The sequence below is a fragment of the Aquarana catesbeiana genome, linkage group LG11 (genome assembly GCF_042186555.1).
Source record: "Aquarana catesbeiana isolate 2022-GZ linkage group LG11, ASM4218655v1, whole genome shotgun sequence".
Taxonomy (NCBI): Eukaryota; Metazoa; Chordata; class Amphibia; order Anura; family Ranidae; genus Aquarana; species Aquarana catesbeiana.
The window spans coordinates 21,492,053-21,516,799 of record NC_133334.1 but is presented as its reverse complement, the minus strand read 5'-3'; the positions used below and the strand labels follow the sequence as shown (position 1 = coordinate 21,516,799).

The following is a 24,747-nucleotide window of genomic DNA, read 5'->3' as shown; positions in this document are numbered from 1 at the left end:
AACCAAAATGGCCGACACTTGGCCGCACATGCATGGTAGCGTGTGTACGTGGCTCCGCCCTGCGCGTTTCGTCAGATGTGACGTTCACCTAAAGACATCACATTAAGAGGTTCCTATGCTGATGCCTGTTCCTACTACGGGACTCATCCTCCTTGTTTGATAGAGCGATGTTTGACCATCCTGAATAAAGGGGGTCACTTGCATTCTGGTAAGCCTCTGCTGTGGATTTTCTTTGGGTGTCACATTGGCTATTCCTGGATTCCTTTCCAAGCACATATGGAGTTTTAGCTGGGACTTTTACTTACCTTATTTCCACTTTGGAAACGCACATATTCATATATTTATTGTGCACTTATTTGACTCTTTCTGGACAGTTTTGATGTTTATGGTGTTATGTAATGACTGTCAGACATGTATGTTTTAGAACACTTGCTTGATAGATTTTTTATTTTGATGTGCCTTTTTTCTATACAGATAAATATCTGCAGGGGTCCCAAGGGCTGCACAAAGTGTGTCAATCAAACACTGGTTGGGCACCAGGGGGGATAAACTTCCCTTTTTTATTTACGATTTAGGAATTTCTGTTAAGATTTGCTTTTGATTCATTGTTTATTTTTAATACATTTGTAACAATCAATGATGGAAGCCAATTAATTTGGCAGTGTCAAGTTAGGTTGTTCTTTGTTCGTGGAAGGGTACCAACAAATCTGTTCATGGCTGTAGCTGAACCCACAGGGCAACTGATCAGTATAGTGTCGCTGGTACAAACTGCAGCTTACAAAATGCCATTTGCAGATGAATTGCCAGGCATAGCCTCAGAGGCACAAGGCTTTAAAACAGGCTAATGAATATGCAAAATAAATTATATTCAGCTGAGATTATTTCTCTACTAATTAGAGCTTCAGTGACAAGCGGAGGCACACGAGGACCACAGTTCACAACGTTAAGCAGGAACATAATATTATTATTTGAGACATTATCTGCATAGTTTTGGGGCATTACAAGAATACGGACACACAACGAGCCGGTTATCAGTGCCACCATGGTACAAACACCCCCAGGTTTTGCTTGTAGGGCCCAGGGGAGGGTGGCACCATGGTCCTTCCGTGAAATCAGGAGCGTCTTCTCACATGATTTGGGATCCTCAGGGATCTCGCCTCTTTAGGCACCACAGGCAGATGTGTAAGGCAAGTATATTTTTCGCTATTATATTTAACTGGGTTTTACATTGGGTGGGTCTAAAGCAGGGCGTGACAAATCCCAGACGCCAGGACAACGGCGGCTAGAAATTGCATCCTGGTGCCTGGGCTTTTGAGCGGACACCACCTCGCACGCTCCAAGCCTGGCACTGAGGCTGCGGCCAGCTCTCACCCACCACGCCTCGCCATTGGTTCAGCGGCCCACCAATCTGGAGTAGCCAGGCGGCAATTGGCTGAGGCGAGGGTGCCTGTGTGTGAGTGATGAAGCCGAGTCTCTGACAAGTGAAGCGGGGAACTACAAGTCCCAGTAACTGCTGTCCCTCCATTGCAGCCTGTGATAGAACTACAAGTCCCAGCATGTGCTGGACACCACTTCTTATGATTTTAACCACTTGCACTCCAGGAAATTTACCCCTCCCCCTTCATGACCAGGCCATTTTTTGCTATCTAGCAAGTTACTTAACTGACAACTGCGCGGACGTGCAACGCTGTACCCAAATAAAATTTATGTAACAAATAGAGCTTTCTTTTAGTGGTATTTGATCACATCTGCGGTTTTTATTTTTGCGCTATAAAGAAAAAAAAAAAAAAAAAGAATTTTTGAAAAAAAAATAAATCATTTTTTAATTTCTGCTATAAAACAGATCCAATAAAAAGTAAAAAAATCTAAAATTTCTTCATCAATTTAGACCAATTTGTATTCTGCTTTTTTTGGTAAATAAAAATCCCGATAAGAGTATATTGATTGGTTTGCGCAAAAGTTATAGTGTCTGCAACCTATGGGATACTTTTGTTTTTTATTAGTAATGGCAGCGATCAGTGGCTGCGATATTGCCGCGGACAGTCAGACACCAACGGACACTTTTAACACTTTTTGTGGACCATTGACACTAATACAGTGATCAGTGCTAAAAAATATACACTGTCACTGTACTAATTACACTGGCTGAGAAGGGGTTATCTGGGGCAATTAAAGGGTTAACTGTGTGCCTAGCCAGTGACTGTGTACTGTGGGGGGAGGTGCTTTCACTAGGGGGAGGCATGGATCCTTGTCCCTGCTTTGCAGAGACACAGAATCCATGCCTTCTCTCCTGAAGGAACGGCGATCTGCCTTGTTTACATAGGCCGATCACCGTTCTCCGTCAATACCAAAGGATCGGCGGGTGCCGGCGGACATTGAGTGTATAAATCACAGTGGGAACGGGACGGCGGCGCGCATGCATGCTCCCTACCTGGAATAGCAAGATCACGTACCTGCACAGCAGTGCCACTTTGCTGCCATATATGTAAGTTATATTGTTGACAAGTGGTTAAATGTACTAAGTTCTTAGGGATCCTAAGAAGGTTAATGGGCAAAAGATGAAAGGCATAACTGTGTGTAAACCCGTGCCGTGCATCTGTAAAAGATACACATCAGAGCTAACAGAAGGGGGTTGGGTTTTGTCGTTGAAAATAAAGCTTTGTTTGTTAAAAAAAATAAATAAATAAATATATATATATATATATATATATATATATATATATATATATATATATATATATATATATATACATACATACATATACATACATACATATACATACATATACATACATATACACACATCTATATATTTTTTATCTGGCTCCAAGATTCAAGGCAAATAGTCAAGCCCTGGGTTAATGTCCATGCAAACCTCACATCTCCATGCAAGGGCCCCTAAGCTTTCCAGTCCTGGATCTGCAAGACACCGCTAACGGCCTTTTATTTTTATTTCCAAGGACACAATCGATGCGGTCTTAGAACCACAGAGCGATATAAAATGAATAGTAAATGTTTTATTGAACTGGACCGATCATTAAAATTTAGGGCATGACATGAATCAGTACTATGGCATATATGTCAGCATTACCAAGCTATTACTACTTTCAGGAAGAAAAGAAGAAAAGGATCTTGGGTAAAAAAAAAAAATAATAATAATAATAATAATAATAAAAATAAACCTGCCGCTGTGATGCTACCTAGACCTAAAGCCTAGGCAAAGATCACATGGTCTATGGCCACCTTTGTGGGTGTTTCAAAGCATTAAAGGAATGCAAAGTATCAGCTTCCCATAGGCTCCCATGTTCCAACCCTTATCAGCAATTTCTCCTCTCCCCTGCAGCCGCCGCTGGCTGACACAGAGGAGCTGGATCCTGTGACCCGACCGGAGCGGGGTGAAAATAGGTAAATATATGCACTTTTTTTTATTACTATGCACAGGTAAGGCTCCATTCACAGTTGTGCGATTTGTCATGTGACTTGACAAAAAAAAAAAAATAAATAAAAAAATCGCATGACAAGTGGCACCCAAACTGGTGCAACTTAAAGTCACAGCAACTTTGAAAACATGCTGGTTTGGTGCGTCTTTTGAGTCAGTATGGTCAGCAAGGATTTGATCATTCAATTGCCTCTCTCCCCAAAAAGAAAAAAAGGTCTCGGGAACAAAAATGTTCAGGACACATCTTCAAAACCTGAGACTATCCCTGCAAACCAGAGGATACATTGTAGATCGAATGAACCAACCCAAGGCTATCCCTCTAAACCAGGGGATACATGGTAGATCTAATGAACCAACCTGAGACTTTCCTTGCGAACTAGATGATACATTGTAGTTCTAATGAACCAACCTGAGACTATCCCTGCAAACCAGAGGATACATTGTAGTTCTAATGAACCAACCTGAGACTATCCCTGCAAACCAGAGGATACATTGTAGATCTAATAAACAAACCCGATACTATCCCTCTAAACCAAAGGATTCATTGTAGTTCTAATAGACAAAACCAGATGATACATTGTAGATCTAATGAAGAAACCTGAGACAACCCTTGCAAACCAGGTGATACACTGTCGTTCTAATTAACCAACCGAAGGCTATCCCTGAAAACCAGATGATACATAGTAGATCTGATGAACCAACCTGAGACTATCCTTGCAAACTAGATGATACATTGTTGTTGTAATGAACCAACCTGAGACTATCCCTGCAACCCAGAGGACACATTGTAGTTCTAATGAACCAACCTAAGGCTATCCCTGAAAACCAGACAATACATTGTAGATCTAATGAACCAACCTGAGACTATTACCTACCCGAGACAGATTCTGTTGGTAGGGGACTCAATTCTTAAAAAGGACAGAGAGGGCAATCTGTGACAAAGACCAGAAGTGCCCAACTGTATGCTGTCTACTGAGCGCTCGGGTTTGGCACATCATGGATCTGGTGGACAGATTACTGGAAGTGGCTGGAGAAGACATGGTGCACGTTGGGCACCAATGACAAAGTCAGAGGCAGATGGAGTGTCCTAAAGAACGATTTTAGGGACTTGGGAGCTAAATTGAGGAAAAGGACCTCCAAGGTAGTATTCTCAGGAATACTACTGGTACATCAAGCCACACCAGAAAGGCAGTGGGAGATTAGGGAAGTAAACAAGTGGCTGAGAAGCTGGTGTAGTGAGGAGGGGTTTGGGTTCCTGGAGGACTGGGCCGACTTCTCAGTCGGTCACCAGTACTATGGAAGGGACGGACTGCACCTAAATGAGGAGGGTGCTGATCTTCTGGGAGTAAAGATGGGCAAAAAGTTAGAGGGGTTTTCAAAATAGGCGACGGGGGGGGGGGGGGGGGGGTAGAGATAGTCTGCACGGAACATATTCCACAGGGTAGTATTGGGGGCATTAGTGGTAGGTTGACTAAAGCACATAAACCCAAGGCAAGTATAGTAACAAGTTCTAGTTGCAATCTCGGAACAACCAATAAGAGGATAGTATGCGACCAGTCTAACCTATGTGGCATGTTCACCGATGCAAGGAGCCTGGCAGACAAGATGGGTGAACTAGAGATACTGTTGTACGAGGAAGATTTGGATTTTGTGGGAATTTCAGAGACTTGGTTCAACAGCTCTTATGATTGGCTGGCAACCATTCAAGGGTATTCCCTTTATCGCAGGGATAGAGAGGGTAAAAAAGGGGGAAGGGTATGTCTATATATCAAGAATAATGTACAAGTGAATGTGAGAGATGACATCACTAAGGGAGCTAGTGAGGAGTTGGAATCCTTATGGGTAGAGCTCCAAAGGGATGAAGCTAAGGGGAAAATAATACTGGGAGTATGCTATAGCCTCCCTAACCTGAGGGAGGAAGGGGAGACAGATCTCCTATCACAATCTGGATTAGCAGCAAGGATGGGAAGTGTTATCATAATGGGGGATTTTAATTATCCAGACATAGACTGGGCGGAGGGAACCACGCATTCATCTAAGGCTCGCCAGTTCCTAAATGTCTTGCAAGACAATTTCATGGGTCAGATGGTAGATGCACCAACTAGAAATCAAGCACTACTAGATCTACTGATTATTATCAATACAGACCTGATCACGGATGTGGAAATACGGGGTAATTTAGGAAACAGCGATCACAGGTCAATTGGCTTCAGTATAAATCACACAAATAGAAAACATAAGGGGAATACAAAGACACTGAATTTCAAAAAAGCCAACTTCCCTAAACTACGAACCTTGCTAGAAGGCATAAATTGGGATAACATTTTAGGAACAAAGAACACGGAGGAGAGATGGGTTTCGCTTTAAGAGCATATTAAATAAGGGCATTAGCCAGTGCATCCCATTGGGTAATACATTTAAAAGAACGAGCAAAAGTCAAATGTAAAAATGCATATAAAAGCAATAGAGATTTCCTTCAAAATATACGAGGTTGAGGGATCATCATCAGCATTCAGACTTTAAAAAGAATGCAACAAGAAATGTAAGGGTGCAATTAGGGTGGCTAAGATAGAACACAAAACACACAAAGCGGAGGAGAGAAAAAAAAAAAAAAATCACAGAAAGTATGTAAACAGTAAAAAAGGAGGACAGACCATATTGGCCCCATAAAGAATGAGGAAAGACATCTGGTTACAAAAGGATGGGGAGATGGCGAAGGTATTGTATTTATTCTTCTCCTCAGTCTTCACAAGGAAATCGGGGGGCTTCAGTAACCAAAACTGCAGTGTTTATCCTCATGACACATCATAGGAAGCACCCTCATGGCTAACAGAGGACAGAATTAGAATTAGACTTGGGAAGCGTAACATTAATAAGTCACCAGGACCGGATGGCTTGCACCTGAGGGAACTCCGTCAAGTAATTGCCAGACCATTGTTCCTAATTTTGACTGACAGTATACTGACTGGAATGGTACCAGCGGATTGGAGAAAAGCCAATGTAGCACCAATATTTAAAAAGGGCCCAAAATACATCCCTGGGAATTACAGACCAGTTAGCCTAACATTAATAGTGTGCAAACTCTTGGAGGGGATGATAAGGCACTATATACACATGATTTTAATAAGGAAATCGGTATCATTAGCAGTAATCAGCATGGATTCATGAAGAATCGTTCTTGCCAAACCAATCTATTAACCTTCTATGAGGAGGCGAGTTGCCATCTAGATAAAAGGAAGGCCCGTAGACGTGGTGTATCTAGATTTTGCAAAAGCATTTGACAGTTCCCCATAAACATTTATTGTACAAAATAAGGTCAGTTGGCATGGACCATAGGGTGAGTACATGGATTGAAACCTGGCTACAAGGGCGAGTTCAGAGGGTGGTGATAAATGGGGAGTACTCAGAATGGTCGGGGTGGGTAGTGGGGTCCCCCAGGGTTCTGTGCTGGGACCAATCCTATATAATTTGTTCATAAACGACCTGGAGGATGGGGTAAACAGTTCAATCTCTGTATTTGCGGACGATACTAAGCTAAGCAGCAATAACTTCTCCGCAGGATGTGGATACCTTGCAAGAAGATCTGAACAAATTAATGGGGTGGGAAACTACATGGCAAATGAGGTTTAATGTAAAAAAATTTAAAATAATGCATTTGGGTGGCAAAAATATGAATGCAATCTATACACTGGGGGGGAGAACCTCTGGGGGGGATCTAGGATGGAAAAGAACCTGGGGGTCCTAGTAGATGATAGGCTCAGCAATGGCATGCAATGCCAAGCTTCTGCTAATAAAGCAAACAGAATATTGGCATGAATTAAAAAGGAGAGCAACTCCTGAGATAAAATGATAATTCTCCCGCTCTACAAGACTCTGGTCCAGAGTATGCTGTCCAGTTATGGGCACCAGTCCTCAGGAAGGATGTACTGGAAATGGAGCGAGTACAAAGAAGGGCAACAAAGATAATAAAGGGTCTGGAGGATCTTAGTTATGAGGAAAGGTTGTGAGCACTGAACTTATTCTCTCTGGAGAAGAGACGCTTGAGAGGGGATATGATTTCAATTTACAAATACTGTACTGGTGACCCCACAATAGGGATAAAACTTTTTCATGGAAGGGAGTTTAACAAGACTCGTGGCCACTCATTAAAATTAGAAGAAAAGAGGTTTAACCTTAAACTACGTAGAGGGTTCTTTACTGCAAGAGGGGCAAGGATGTGGAAGTCACTTCCACAGGCGGTGGTCTCAGCGGGGAGCATCGATAGTTTAAAGAAACTATTAGATAAGCACTCGAATGACCGCAACATACAGGGATATACAATGTAATACTGACACATAATCACACACATAGGTTGGACTTTATGGACTTGTGTCTTTTTCAACCTCACCTACTATGTAACTATGTAAGATCTAATAAAGAACAGTGAGACTACCCCTGCAAACCCGATGATACATTGAAGTTCTAATGAACCAACCTAAGGCTATCCCTGAAAACCAGATGATACCTTGTAGATCTAAACCAGGGGTCTTCAAACTGTGGCCCTCCAAGTGTTTAGGAACTACAATTCCCATCATGCCTAGTCATGTCTGTGAATGTCAGAGTTTTACAATGCCTCATGGGATGTGTAGTTCTGCAACAGCTGGAGGGCCGTAGTTTGAGGATCCCTGATCTAAACAAACAAACCTGAGATTATCCTTGCAAACTAGATGATACATTGTTGTAATGTACCAACTTGAGACTATCCCTCCAAACAGAGGATAGATTGTAGCTCTAATGAACCAACCTGAGAGTATCCCTCTAAACCAGAGGATACATTGTAGTTCTAATGAACCAACCTAAGGCTATCCTGAAAACCAGATGATACATTGTAGATCTAATGAACCAACCTGAGACTATCCTTGCAAACTAGAGGATACATTGTTCTTGTAACGAACCAATCTGAGACTATCCCTGCAAACCAGAGGATACATTGTACATCTAATGAAGAAACCCCTGCAAACCAGTGTATATATTGTTAATCTAATGAACAAACCTGATACTATCGCTCTAAACCAGATGATACATTGTAGCTCTAATAGACAGAACCAGAGGAAATATTGTAGTTATAAAGGACAAAACCAGATGATACATTGTAGATCTAATGAACAAACCCCGATACTATCCCTCTAAACCAGATGATACATTGTAGATCTAATGAACAAACCCCAATACTATCCCTCTAAACAAGATGATACATTGTAGATCTAATGAATAAACCTCATACTATCCCTCTAAACCAGAGGATACATTTTAGTTCTAATGGACAAAACCAAACCAGATGATACATTGTAGATCAAATGAACAAGCCTGTGAATGATTCAAACTAGCATATCATCCATCTCCCATCTACTTTCACTGATTTCCCACGTGATGGTTAGAAACAATATACAGCCCAATTCAAACACTCGGCACCCACAAGTCTGAAGTTTATGTCTATGGCACTACAGAACGTTTACTACCGCATACATGGAAAATGGAAACACGACCGAATTCCTAGGCAAGTTCATTGAACATATTACTGCTGGAACAAAGCGATACATTGTGTATTGCAGATAAAAGGGATTCAGACAAAGAGGAAGATTGCAGCTTTGGTGTCCCTATAGAAGCCGGCTGATACTCTGCTAAGTGCCCAAGTTAGGGTGAGGGGGTGAGGGGGTGAGGGTGTACGCACCTGGCACTCACGCACTGGAAAACCTTTGACATCAGAGCACAAAGGAAGCGAGACACATCAGACAAAACCGCTGTAGAAGCCAGGTCAGCATCTCCGTGCATTCCTTGCAAAGTTCAGCATATTGCCAGTCTGCTGCAGCAGCCGCGCAGATCCTCTGGATGTCCTTTAGTCCTGCGGAGCCCCTCGCTGCGGTCGGCTATTCTGGAGTCACCACCTCCCTGAGACCAATACAAAATAAATTTTCACACAATCGGTGATTCAGACGCGCATAGTGATCGAGCTGACGTCTCCAGCCACACCACCCTGTTAGTGTTGCTTTGTGAGAGCAGTCCTGCCAGATGCCTGCTATTGGATGTCCCACAGTGACGGGCAGAATACAGATGGGGGGGGAGGGAAGAGAGGGGGGGGTTGTTTCTAAGCTATTCCCTGGCTAACAAGATTTTCTAGTAGAACTCGTCAGATCGGCTAACGCGGTGTCTGCAAATTTACTAGAAAGAATGACTTTAATCTCTGTCATTCAGGAATGCTGCCGCATTCATAAGGAGTGCGTGCTGCAAGCTCAGGCGTACGCGGCACTATGTGCTATAAAAGATAAGTGGCGTGTCTGGCATAGGTGACCCTGGACATGAACCCCCGGGGGGTGTTCTTAGCTGCATACTAACGCATTTCATAAAATCCTCTATTCTTAAGCCTGATCGTTAAAGCTAAACACCGGCCTCCCCTTCAGTCTTGCACAGTTGTGCCGGCTCCTCTCCTGGACTGAAATGTCTTACTCTGATTTCACCGCACACTGCAAGCTTCTCATAATGTGCATTAGAAGCTTCATCAAGTCACATAGAGTCCACCTCATTTCCTGGCTGGAGAATGTTGATCATCATCTAGCTCTTTGAAGGTTAAGAAAGGACTCCCTGTAGCCGCACATCGATGCCTTTCCTAAGCTGAGTAAGTGGCAACCTCAATCTGGACTCCAGCCAGGCCACACACCCCCGCGTGTTTCACTCCGCCCCTCGGAGCTTAGTTGTGGGGATGGGGATCATCTAGCTATTTCCTCCCCAGCCTGACTGCCCCTGGTCCACCCCCTTTCATTCATTGGATTTCGGTTCTTTTTATAAGGGAGACTCAGCATCACACATTGGGGGGGGGGGGGGGGGGGGTCTGCATGTAAATACAGCCTGCCTAGGGACACCCACCCACCAAGGAATTTAGATATTTGCATAACTCCACTCAAGAGCCAGCCCAATGCTCACATCAGAGCTGAGGGCAATTAGGGGGAGTACTGAGGTGGGGTGCTGGGAGGTTTTACAGCACCCTGCCAGCCCCTCCCACCAGCCATGAACTACCTACACTGCACATAGCTAGCTGGGTCCAAAATAAGGTCTGTCTTGGGCAGAAGTGGTTTTGACAGGTACACTCCCCCCCCCCCCCCCCAAAAAATAAAAAAAAGTGTCCAACAGTTGGAGAGCAGGAGCCAGAAAGGTGAAGCTTTAACCACTTCAAGCAGAGCTCCAGCACCCCCCCCCCCCCCCACAAAAAAAATTAAAAGTCAGCAGCTACAAATACTGTAGATGCCGATGACTTTTTCTATTAGGGCACTTCCCTATCCTGGGATCCCGCGGTGTTCTCTCCCAAGCCGATTCTTGAATCGGCTCTCGGGTGCTGGTGCCACCATCTTGGGTTCCTACTGTGCATGCACAAATCACGCTGCGCTCTCTCAATGGGTCGGGTACGGCGAGGGCCGAACATTTGGCGAACTCACCAGGTACCTGTCAAAACCAGGTACCCGCTCCCCTCCAACACCCCCCCCCCCCCCAAGCTGCTAAATGTGGCTCCAGAGGGGGGGGGGAAGCAGACAAGCAGAGCTTCCACCTTTGGGTAGAGCTCCACTTTAAGGTCCGCCCTATAGCACCTCTGCGCCAGATCACACACATATATATATATATATACACATACACACACACACACACACACACACATATACACACATATACACACATATACACACACACAATCAGACGTTTCTAGGTAGGGGGCGTGCATGTGCACCTTCGCCAGCTCGCTTCCACTGTGATTACACATATATCGGGAGCCTAATGGCAGGTACGGCAGACTCCATCACTACCGGCAACCCGCCGATCATCCTGCAGAGAGAAAGAACGAGCAGGTCTGCCTATGTAGACATGGCAGATCGCCGTTCTGATAGGAGGGAAAGCATGGATCCTGCGTTCCTGCAAAGCAGGGACAAGGATCCATGTCTTCCCCTAGTAAAAGCACCTCCCCCACAGTACACTAAAATACTAGCGAGGCACACAGTTAACCCTTTGATTTCCCCTGAACTTTAGGCTCATGGTTTTATTTACCTAAATGCGATTGTATATGATCACCTTCTAAAACAACCCATTCAGTTTAAAATAGAAATGAAAGCCAAATATTTATGTATAAATCTAAAATTATAAATAGCTTTTTTCCCTGTGAGCCAATAAGGAGAGAGCAGGGATGGGGCCAATCTGCATGCTGTGTGTGAATAATCACAAAGAGCACGGCTCGGGAGCGAGCCTGCTCGAGTGTCCCCATAGCAGGATGCTTGGCAAGGAGCCAGGACCACCGGCCTGGGGACCCAAAAAGGAGGAGTATCGGAGCTGCTCTGTGCAAAACCATTACAGAGCAGGTAAGAATAACATGTTTGTCATTTTCTTTTTAAAAATTCTTTCCTATAGAATAACTTTTTTTTTATTTTCCTTTCCAGTAGTAAAACACACAAAACAACATAACTTACATCAGCACAGCCAACACCTGGCTCCAGCACCAAAGAAAGGTCCCACGCAAGGGTCACAGGGAGGTAATGTGTTAGAGGGATGTCAGACATTCTTCAGATACCATAGGTGACCATCATCAATTAGCTGGTACTGCTCATGCCCCAAGGCTACACCGGTATTGAAAACAACCCACATGAATCATTACGCTGTAAAAAGGCTGACTACTTGGATCCTTAGGGGAGGCTGTCAAGTAATAGGGGAGTATCCTAATCGACTGCAGCGGTAGAGGGTTCAGCCAACCACTTAGTCCACACCTTATCATATATTTTTGGACATCCTCTTAGTGTATAGGTGTCTTTGTATAAGGGTATGACAGTGTTTCCCATAGACAAAGAGAAGGGGGAGCCCATCGTTTCCAGCATAGGATAATGGATTTCCTGGCATAGAACAGTAAGGAGACCCAACAAGGTCCTCTCAGCCACCCCGGGTAGAAGTTCCTCCAACCCAAGCAAGCATATTTTTGGGGGACGGAGCAAAGGAGATATTAAAGTAGTTCATTCACCGCCATAAGGATTTGTGACAAATAGACAGAGATTACCGGGCAGGACCAAAAGATGTGGATGTAATCCCTGAGAGAATGATCACAGTGCCAGCACTCCGAGGAGAGAGTGGGCCTCATCTTGTGTACCCGAGCGGGAGTGAGATAGGCCCTGTGGACAATCTTATATTGAATGAGGCAGCCCCTCAAGGAGACAAGAATTTTAAATGGGAAGTCCCATATATCCTCCCAATCCTCTGAGTCCAGCTCAGGAACATCCCGGACCCATTGCTGATGGAGCCTGGACAATTCAGGAGACGAGACGCGGAGGAAACGTGCGTACAGCACGGAGGTGGGTTTCTTTGAACAATCAAAGCGCAGAATTCGCTCTAGGTCAGATTGCACCAGTTGTTTCTCACCTGAGGGGAACTGATCCCTGAAAGCATGGGACAACTGCAGGTATCTGAAGAAATGTGAAGGTGGGACATTGTACTCATACAGTAAAATGATCAAATGAAAGAATGGAAAGGTCTGAGGTAATATCTAAAAGTAATTTAATATTGTATTTAGCCCAAACAACAGAGTCCAGAATTTTAAAGAAATTCGGTAAATTGGGATTATTCCAAAAGGGGGGTGTTTGGGAAGACAACAGTTTTGCAGGCTAGACCTGCCTTCCAGGCCCTAAGGGTGATACACATGGAGGGGGTCAGGTCGTAGTGAGCCTTTGGACCCCGCAATGGGAGATTCGACAATGCCTCCACAGACCGCAACACTGCAGCTTTAGTGGCTAAAACAGAGTTGGACTTATCTGGAACGAGCCACCAAAATGCAGTGACTAACTGAGCTGCAATGAAATATTTGTGGCAGTCCAGGAATGCCAAGTCCCTCTGTGAACAAGGGCGCATCAGAGTGGATAACTTGAAACCGTGGGGGACATGGGCCCCAGAGGAAGGAGGAGAAAATTTTGTTTCATTGAGAAAAAAAATGACTTGGGAATCCATTGAGGGGAATTACGAAACAAATATGTAAACTTGGGTAAGATTTTCGTTTTGATGAAGTTGATACGACCCAGCAGAGACAGAGGAAGGTTCTCCCATGCTTTCAGTTTGGCCTTAACAGAATTAACTACTGGGCACAAATTCAGAGGAATAAAGTCAGCCACAACTCTTGAGATGTGTACTCCTAAATAGGTAGGCTCGTCAATCCATTACAGTTGAAGAGCAGCCAAAGCCTCTCCTTTGGCAGCAGCATCAATGACGATTGCCGGGGAGTCAATATGTTGGCATATATATATGCGCTATATAATAATCCACAGGCAGAACATCTGGGCCAGGAGCCTTGCCAGTGGAAATGGACTTAAATCACCGCAAGAACCTCCTCCGTGGTGATTGGATTAAACTAAATTAGATCTTTCCGAGTCAGAGAGCCAGCCAAGGGCCATCATATCTAGAAGAGATGCCAACACCTCCGGGTCTAAACCCAAGGGCAATTTGGTGGTGTATAAGGATTGATAAAAGCCATGGAATGCTTGCAATATGGCCTCCGAAGAGATGGCTTCATCCGTGTGAGAGGTAAGCTCAGGAATCAAGGTGGTAGGGGCGTCATCGTCAACAGTCTGCCATTTCTGTCACCCTGTTCAAAGAACTTTTGTTTCATATTGTAAAGTTCCAGTCTAGTAACCTCTGTTAAGTGAAGGTGCCTGTAACGCATCAAAATTCAAAACGGAGGAGTCAAAGCCATATCGTTCAGAGACCAACCCCACCTCTCCCTCCAATTCTGTGGTGGTGGTAGCAGCTTTTTGTACCTTGACCGCCTTAATAGCCGAGATATAATGGCCTCTTGTATAAGCCTTGAAGGCATCCCAAACAATCTCAGGAGAGGATGACCCCGTATTTGAATCCCAGTAATCCAGTAAAGCTAGTGGGGTCTGCTCAGCAGTATCAGGTTGCAAAATCCATTGGGCACCGCGACGCCACATGGAGCCGCTTCGAGTAGAGGAAGTACACAGCGCAACTGCCAGCGGACTATGATCGGACAGACCGATGGGTACGTTGCGTCTAGAACGCCTGTCAGCATAGAGGGGTTTGCAAAAGGAGGTTTTGTAGGAGGTAGAAGAGCAAAAGAAGATTTTGGTGGAAGGGTATTTCCACCTCTAGACCTCTGTTACTCCAACTGACAGAGCCCAATTTAGCAAGTCCCCAGTAAAGGACTTAGGTGGTGTGGGTCTATCCAAGTCTGGGGAAAGAATGACATTAAAAATCGCCCAACAGTAATATTTTGGCAGGACAATAGGAGTGATCCTCTCCATTAGTGTAGAATATCTCGGACTTAAAGGCGGAGGCACATACAGTATATACCAGCAAAGATGCATCTCTGCTGCCATATTGTACGTACCAATATCACAAATCTACGATGGGGATCTGTGGGCTGTCTCAATGATGCAAGGGAGGGATTTACGTAGCAGTCTGGAAACTTCCCTTATTTAGGTCGAGTAGGAAGCATGAAAAGCTTTTTCAGTACCCAGGGCAGTTTACTGCCACTAGGTGTGTCTCCTGCAGAACCAAAATAGTTGGATTATACATTTTGACATACTGAAAAAGAAGTGCCCTCTTAATTGAGGCCCCCGTACGTTCCAAGATATCACAGAAAAAGTACCCTGATCATGTGATGCCATAGTCAAGTCGGTATAAAGAGGAGAATGTAGGTCTTCTAGCAGGTAACACACGGTGGGCAGCAGTGGAGCACGAGCCAGTGTACGTTAAAACACAAACTAAGCAGACATAAAAACACAACAACCAGACAAGAACTTCCCAAGCACAAGGTGCTTATCCTACCATTACCCAGCGCCCCCAAGAAACCCATGGGGAGGGTCAGGAAACAGTCTGTACCCAAAAACAAAAAACAGTGCTTATAAGCTAAACCTGATAGCACAGGTCACAATAGTCATTGCAAAAGGTTGTGGTAATCCCCACTGTGGCAGTGCCAGAAACAGACAGTCTTCTGGAGTAACCAAGGCAAAAAGGTGTGGGGGAGCGGAATGCCTGAAAACCACTGACCATAGGTTGCAGGCTGCAATCCGTGCAGGTGTGGAAAACCACAGTAAATGGGGGGGGTGAACAAAATCCAAGGAAGGGGAGTAATCCAACCGAACAGTAGAATAGTCAATGACAGGAGGCAGAGATCCCAAAAGTGCTAGGTGAAAACATAGCCTGGCTCCGAACAATGGGCCTGGGAGAGATGTAGGGTGGGTGACATCAGGGGTGCAAGAACTTGCAGCCAAACAGGGGTAGAAAACAAATGGCAGCACACAAACAGGGAGAAGTAAACACCCTGGAAAATTGTGGGGTCAAAGCCCCAATACTTGCTGTGTCATGGGAACGGTGGTGCCCCTCAGCCGAGGGGCCTGCAGACACTGGGCTTAATGACCATCCAGCCAGGAAACTGCGGCCTCCAGGGATTAAAAAAAAAAACCTGGTGCGGTCGCCATCCACCACCCAAAGCCTGCTAGGTTACAGTAAGCTGAATTTGAGACCATGTTCACGAAGCCTCCTCCGTACCTTGATGAAGGAATGTCACCTGTGCTGAATCTCGGGTGAGTAGTCAGGAAAGAGAAGGATCTTGGCGTTGTCAAAGCGGAGGTCTTGCTTCACTCGAGCCGTCGACAGAATACGGTCCCAGTCCCTGTAGTTGAGCAGCTTAAGGAGGAAAGGCCGCGGTGGAGTCCCCAGGATCGGTGGAGTAGGGGGGACCCTGTGTGCCCTCTCCACCACAAAAGGTAGGCGCCATGGCTGGCAGATCCAGCAGGGTGGTGAAAAAGGATTCTGCAAACCCTGCAGGCCTAGGACCCTAGGCCCTCTCAGGAAGGCCCAGGACCCGGATATTCTTGCGCCTGAGCCGGTTCTCTGTGTCGATGGCTTTCTCCTGGAGCGCTTTAACCTGTATCTGGAGGGCACGTAATTCTCTGGAGTCAGAGCTAGTGGATTCTTCCACCATTTGTCCATATCATGGCTAATGAGGCTGACGTCTGTTACCAAGTGGTCAATCTTGACCATGATAGAATCATTGCTGGCTTTGATGGTCACCAGGAGCTCAGCATGGGAGAAAGCAGTCATCTCCTGTGAGGAGCTGTCTGCGTGCTGACCGACATCGTTGGAGCAGGAAGCCTCGTGTTCAAGATGGCCGCTACTGGAGAGAAGCGAGAAGCAACCGCGGGATTACAGGAGGAGCAGAGCTTACCCAGGGACAGGGGAGCTGCCTTGGGTCTTCTTGGACACCAGGGTGAACGAAAAAGGTGCCGGGAAGGAAAACAGGAGTCCAGTCAGTCCAGTCAAAACGCCGGCGCCGCAGAGAGGAGGGGGAGACAAGCGGGGCTTCGTACGTCCACATAGCTGGACCCTGGACAGGTAAGTGTCCGATTATTAAAAGTCAGCAACTGTAGTATTTGTAGCTGCTGACTTTTAATTTTTTTTTTTTTTTTTTTTTTTAAGCAGAACTCCACTTTAAGTGTGACTCAACGAGATGTGAGCAGGGACATGACTGTATTTTGTATTACAAAACAGAGAAAAGGTATATCTTTCATGCACACACAAAGAGTTTAGATGTGGCTTGGTACTTGCACAGCCGGCTCCATTAGCCTTTTGTGGTAAAGCCACTGACTACTTTACAAACCGTACCGCCGCACAATTCAACGGAAATGAGCCGGACCCCGGCGTGTCTGTGAAGACTTAGGAGGTATTGACCGATGTACGCTCATCCTATAGAATGGCTTTTCAATCAGTATGGAACATGAAAAAGCTACAAAAACAGCAGGTCAGCAACCAGTATGGACATGCAAAATAAAGCAGAACGCCAACAAAGCAGCAGACAGGCTCACTAGAGAGGAGAATCTGTTTGCAATGTACATCAATCAGCACCGACATATTTTAACAATATTACATTCGTAGGGCTGCAATTTAAAAAAGGGCAAAATAATCATAAAATTGCACTTACTTATGCAGAACAAATGGCTCAACAAGCCATTTATTATTATATATTGAGTCCAGCTGTCATTGTAAATTAAATTATTTTCATTACTAAACTTGCCACAGGCTGTAATCCTCTAATGGGCTCAACACATAACACACAGCGCCATGGACACATGTCTGCTCTCGAAGAACGAAGCATTTTCTCTGTAAATAGCGCATAAACCAATCAGAATGAATAGTAGATGAACACAATGCAACGATTTCCTAAAAGCCGCAAATTGGAGTTTAACCACTCGACCTCCTTAAGAATCCCCCCCCAGCCATTTTTTGCGATACGGCACTGCGTTTATTTCAGGTCGTGCAACGGTGTACCCAAATAAAATTGATGTCCTTTTTTCTATGGTATTTGACCACCTCTGCGGTTTTAATTTTTTGCGCTATAAAACAAAAAAACGTCAATTTTGAAATATATATATATATATATATATATATATATATATATATATATATATATAATTTTTCAGAGAATATGAACAACACACACTTCTTTCACTCATGGTTAGTGTTTGGCTGAAGCCATTTATTATCAAATGTGTTTACCCTTTTAAAATCATAATCACAACAGAAACTACCCAAATGACCCTGATCAAAAGTTTACATACCCTGGTGATTCTGGACGGATAACATGCACACAAGTTGACACAAAAGGGGTTTGAATGACTATTAAAAAGGTAACCATCCTCACCTGTGATCTGTTTACTTGTAATTATTGTGTGTGTATAAAATGTCAATGAGTTTCTGGACTCCTGACAGACCCTTGCATCTTTCATCCGGTGCTGCACTGACGTTTCTGGATTCTGAGTCAAGGGGAAAGCAAAAAGAATTGTCAACGGATCTGCGGGAAAAGGTAGCTGAACTGTATAAAACAAGAAAGGGATATAAAAAAGGATATCCAGGGAACTGAGAATGCCAATCAGCAGTGTTCAAACTCTAATCAAGAAGTGGAAAATGAGGGGTTCTGTTGAAACCAAACCACGGTCAGGTAGACCAACTAAAATTTCAGCCACAACTGCCAGGAAAATTGTTTGGGATGCAAAGAAAATAACTTCAGGTGAAATACAGGACTCTCTGAAAACATGTGGTGTGGCTGTTTCAAGATGCACAATAAGGAGGCACTTGAAGAAAGATGAGCTGCATGGTCGAGTCCCCAGAAGAAAGCCATTACTACACAAATGCCACAAAGTATCCCGCTTACAATACGCCAAACAGCACAGAGACAAGCCTCAAACCTTCTGGCACAAAGTCATTTGGAGTGATGAGACCAAAATTGAGCTTTTTGGCAACAACCATAAACACTACATTTGGAGAGGAGTCAACATGCCTATGATGAAAGGTACACCATTCCTACTGTGAAACACGGAGGTGGATCGCTGATGTTTTGGGGGAATGCGTGAGCTACAAATGCACAGGAAATGATGAATGCAGTAGTATGTTATCAAATACTGGAGAAACATTTGCATTCATCAGCCAGGAATCTGCACATGGGACGTACTTGGACATTCCAACATGACAATGATCCAAAACACAAGGCCAAGTCGACCTGTCATTGGCTACAGCAGAATGAAGTGAAGGTTCTGGAGTGGCCATCTGAGTCTCTTGACCTCAATATCATTGAGCCACTCTGGGGAGATCTCAAACGTGCCGTTCATGCAAGAACATGCCCAAGAATTTACAGGAACTGGAGGCTTTTTTGCCAAGAGGAATGGGCAGCTTTACCATCTGAGAAGATAAAGAGCCTCATCCACAAATACCACAAAAGACTTCAAGCTGTCATTGATGTTAAAAGGGGCAATACACGGTATTAAGAACTGGGGTATGTAAACTTTTGATCAGGGTCATTTGGGTAGTTTCTCTTGTCATTATGATTTAGAAAGAGTAAACACAGTTGATTGATAATAAATGGCTTCAGACAAACACTAACCATGAGTGAAAGAAAAAAAGTGTTATTCATAGTCTGAAAAATTATATCTTTTTTTAATTGTCTTTTTTTTTTTTTGTTTATAGCGCAAAAAAATTTAAAACCGCAGAGATGATCAAATACCACCGGAAAAAGGACATACATTTTATTTTTTTTATTTTTGTGTGATCATTCATATTCCCTGAAAAATGGCCAAGAAATCATAAATTCTGCCAGGGTATGTAAACGTATGAGCACAACTGTGTACTTAATAAATATAAACATACACTATATATATATATATATATATATATATATATATATATATATATATATATATATATATATATATATATATATATATATATATATATATATATATCACACACACACACACACACACACACACACACACACACATATATATACATACATATATACACACACACACACATACACAGCCGCCCTGTAGCAGTAAAACTGCTATAGGATGGACTTAAAGTGGTTAAAAGTGTCCTGGAGTATCCATTCTATGTAATCTGACAGCACAGCTATAGACCCCGAGCCGCATAGAGCGTAATGACTTCATAATTAGGGGGTGATAAACACAGCGGCGCCATTCACAAAATCACCACTGGATGCCCATTCATCATGATTGCCTTTTCCCGGCTTTTTTGTTCTGGCGTATTACTCACATAATACCTTACTTCCTGCGTTTTCTCCGAACATGCTAGTTTGCGGTCATACACTTTCCGATTCCTTTTACAGATCATCTCAAACAATTTAAGATCTCTGGTCACAGCATATGCTTTCATTTTATCACATCAGCACTGTAATAATACAATCATTAGTTATATTTGACAATCCAATGTAATAAATGAAAAATCTCCTGCTGCCTTGTCTGCTGGCCGTCTCTTTCCACAACCTCCTGAATCCCTTGTATGCTTTGCAGCTTCTCCTCCATTACAAAAGGACTATATATCCCATGGTACCTTGCTGCCTGCAAGCTGTGATCTCTGTCTCCTGAAACTCCTCCTCTCAGAAGGCGGGCTCTGAAATGTTTGTGACACAGCAGTGCCTACTCACAGGTAGAGATGTACCTATGTTTTGGCAGCCGAAACATATCGTCCGAAAATGGCATTTTTGGCATTTTGCCGATAGAGAAAAGGGCGCCAAAAACGCACACGATTTCTCCGCAATTTTACTAGGATTTTACTGTGCTTATGGTGTTTTTCCACATCAAAAATGTAACATGGGTATTGATGCATTTTTAAATGCCTTTCAACGGGGGGAGGGGGGGGGGGAATGCGTTTTTTTTAAACAGAAGAGAAGACTTGGGATTGCATTGAGGAGTGGAATGGGGGAAATTTACCTTAAAGAGGGGCTTTAAAGAAGCCAAAAGAACAGTTGTAAAACGAATAAGCGTTGGGTACCCTTAACAGAAGAAATTTATACAAAACATTTTGAGCTTTGATTTAGATAGGAGGGGGGAAAGAGTAAAGCCTGGTACACACTATTCATTTTTTTTCCATTGAAGTTGCGAAGTCAGTATAGTGATTCCCCCAGCCCCCCCCCCCCCCCTCGAGCACTCCAATCAGCAGTCTCCAACATTGACAGAGCGTTGATCGGGAGTCGGTCAGCTGCTGGTTTTCCAGCATGCAAGTCCAACAGAACAGGAGAGGCTGACATGCACATGGACCGAATGTGTACCCGGCTTTAGAATCTGTCAATTTTATTTTATTGCTGCCTGTGTCCCCACTGAGCACATTGGCTCCCATTTCCCGGATGGCTCCAGTCACCACAACAATTTTAATGAGAATACAAATCTTTCCAAAGTAGACAGAGACAGCAGTAAAGACCTAATTGTAAAGAGTTTTGGATAGACTTTTGCACTTCTATTTTTTTTACTCAAGAGCCATAAAGAGCCATAAAGAGTAAAAAAAAAAAAAAAAAAAAAAAAAAAAAGGGAGTCAGTAATCAGCCAATACAAAAGGGCCATAAATTAAATGTCAAAGCCCAGCAAGGTCAAGAGGCCCAAAGATTACCCAGATGCTGCACATTTCTTTGTCCTGAAGAAGACATTTAACACTCGTTCACACTGAACGCGGGTTTGAGATCCTGCAATATCCCTCGTCATGCGATTCTGTGCAACTCAAAATCGCAACAGAAATCGCACTAGTGTGAAGCAGGCCTGAAGATTAAAAAGGAGTTGTAAAGTCAGTTTTTTTAATCTGAATGCATTAAGATAAAAAGACATCTGTGCAGCAGCTCCCCTAATAGTTACCAGAGCCCCATCTCTGTCCAGCGATGTCCACAAGTGTCTTGGCTGTCCGGGACTCTGTCTCCTGATTGGCTAAGACATATTGGCACCATTGGCTAACTGACTTTGAAAGCAGCGGGAGCCAAAATCAGGTGAGAGTGAGGCGACAGGTCCGAACCGCAGCTCAGTTTCTGAATAGACACAGGGGAGCTGCAGCTCGGCTTAGGTGCCCCCATAGCAAGCTGCTCACTGTGGGGGGCACTCAACAGGAGGGGAGGGGGCCAGGAGAGCCGAAGAGGGACCCGAGAAGAGGAGGATCTGGGCTGCTCTGTGCAAAACCACTGCAACAGTGCAGGTAAGTATGACATGTTTTTTTTTTTCTATAATAACAAAAAAAAAAAACAAGACTTTACAATCACTTTAAGGCTGGGTTCACACTATTGTGAATTGGATGTGGGTTTCTCCGCATCCAATTCACATAGGAGATTGTGACTGGCTCTCTATGGAGCCGGTTGACACATTTCCAAGACGGCTCTGGTGTGTCTTTTGATCCCTTTCAGGTCCGGATTTTGGTCTGAAACAGACCAAAAGACGCACGGGGCTCCTGCACAATTCGCACCAGAGCCGCTGCAGAGATGCATGAAATGGTGAATGGAGATGCTAAGACTTGCAAGTTTGAGGAAGGGGAAGCATAAAAAAAAAAAAAAAAAAAGTGTTCATGCTACAGAGAAGGGGAAAGTGCAATGAATCACATCATGCTTAACATGACTCAACTACAAAAACGTACTTTTGCCACACTTAGCATAAATATTAAAGAAAAGTTTTGCATATTTGCACAGTATATTTACACTTCTTTTTCTTTTGAATTACTTTGGGGTAAAGATCATTTTAACATAAAAAAAAAAAAAAAAAAAAAGGATTAACAGAAGAGAAATAATGCAAACCCCGGTGGTTTTATGTAACACCATACCCACATAGAAGCTGCGGCCGGCACGGATATTCTTGGAAAGCGGTATTGATCACAGTTCAGCAAGTAGGAATGTACTGCATAAGTTACACATTACAGAGAGCGGAGCATGAGGGAGCCTATCCACTTTATTTTATTCATCTTTCCCATCCTAAATCCAATGACTAGCCAGTGCCAACCGGTATATAAAATTTACTGTAAAAAGGCGACTAAATGTGAAAAACTAAAAAAAAAAATAATAATAATAATAATAATAATAATAATAATAAATACCATATGACTGAGCAAATACTATTCACATCTAGGAATGGAAAAATCCCATTACCTGTGAAAAAAAAAAAAAAAGAAGATCTGACTATAACTATGCAAACTGCTGCATTTTTTGCAACATACTGCAAAATTTGGAGTCATCACTGGTGCCAGCGCCTGCAATAAGAGCCCCCAACACTGGTGCCAGCGCCGACTGCGAGAATAACCCCCAACACTGGTGCCAGCGCCGACTGCGAGAATAACCCCCAACACTGGTGCCAGCGCTGACTGCGAGAATAACCCCCAACACTGGTGCCAGCGCCGACTGCGAGAATAACCCCCAACACTGGTGCCAGCGCCGACTGCGAGAATAACCCCCAACACTGGTGGCAGCGCCGACTGCGAGAATAACCCCCAACACTGGTGGCAGCGCCGACTGCGAGAATAACCCCCAACACTGGTGGCAGCGCCGACTGCGAGAATAACCCCCAACACTGGTGCCAGCGCCGACTGCGAGAATAACCCCCAACACTGGTGCCAGCGCCGACTGCGAGAATAACCCCCAACACTGGTGCCAGCGCCGACTGCGAGAATAACCCCCAACACTGGTGCCAGCGCCCACTGCGAGAATAACCCCCAACACTGGTGCCAGCGCCCACTGCGAGAATAACTCCCCAACACTGGTGCCAGCGCCCACTGCGAGAATAACTCCCCAACACTGGTGCCAGCGCCGACTGCGAGAATAACCCCCAACACTGGTGTCAGTGAATGCAATATTAACCCCCCCCCCCCAGCATCGGTATGAGTAGCAGTGCTGTTTTCTAACTGTGTGTTGTGGGGGGTGGACTGACAGGAAGAACACAGAGATCACTGTTCCTGGTTACTAGGAACAGAAGATCTCTGTGTACTTCCCTGTCAGAACAGGGATCTGCTTTGTTTACATCAGCTCCCTGTTCTGCCTCTCTGTGGAGCAATCATGGGTGGCCGGCGGATATTGGTCTGCGGACTGGCTCCCCCTCCGTGCAGCGGTCGCGCTCACGGTATCTAGTGCGCGAAACGTACAGGTACGTTGTTTTGTGCAATAGAGCCGCCCTGCCGCAGTGTATATGCGGTGGGCGGTCTTGAAGTGGTTAAAGTGACTTTGCAGCGATGTCTGGCTTATGGGATACCGGCTACATATTGATGGTTTTGGAATACCAAGTCCAACAAGGTGTGACGGTCTGGTGTGCACACCTGTTCAGCCATATGGTGTATATAAACTGACTTTTTCCCGGGAATTCCGTCCTAACCTGTAACAATCAGGATAGCATGACATGACATTTTAGTAACACGGCGCAAGACAAATGAGTTTTCCAAAGAACTGAAATAAACGCAAACAGCCGAGTTAACAATTAACAGGAACGGTAAATGAAAGTCACCAGATTGATTGGTAATCTTATCACAGCCACCCACTCAACAGACCCAGGAGGAAATAAAGGTATCGGAAAACGTACAATGACTTTGCAGGACCTACCTTGAGTGCTTGTAAAGTTTGCGAGGTCTATTACACAATTTGCGATCCCAGTTCTCTGGATCACTGGAGTTACTGTCGTATGGATGAGAACGTCCGGCCATGCCACTCCCAGCTTCCTCACATTACTTCTCCACAAGCACACATGACCTATATATAAAACAGAGGTATCGATTAAAACCCAAGAGGACATGCAAAATGAAAGCAAGCGAATGGTGCGTAATCAGATTGGTACCCAGACATCTCCCCCCCACCCCCCCCCCCCCCCCCCCCAAACATTTGCTGTCTACATAGGTGGTCTGAATTCACAGTGATGGACAAGTTACACTTTGGGAAGCTGTGCAGACAGACATTGTTGGATAAAATATCTAAAAGGGGTCGGTCAACCCCCAAAAAAAAG

At 44.3% G+C, this 24,747-nt stretch overlaps 1 protein-coding gene across 3 annotated transcripts in view; it reads right to left on the bottom strand.

The window, feature by feature from the left end:
* Positions 1–24,747, bottom strand: part of BTBD10 (BTB domain containing 10) — a gene marked incomplete at its 3' end in the record, with an annotated part of 90,717 nt that overhangs the window by 35,808 nt on the left and 30,162 nt on the right. For 2 of the 3 annotated variants that reach the window (XM_073604047.1, XM_073604049.1), the window contains 1 exon segment: positions 24,351–24,497. In XM_073604047.1, the coding sequence (XP_073460148.1) occupies positions 24,351–24,451 (101 nt within the window). 3 annotated transcript variants of the gene reach the window in all.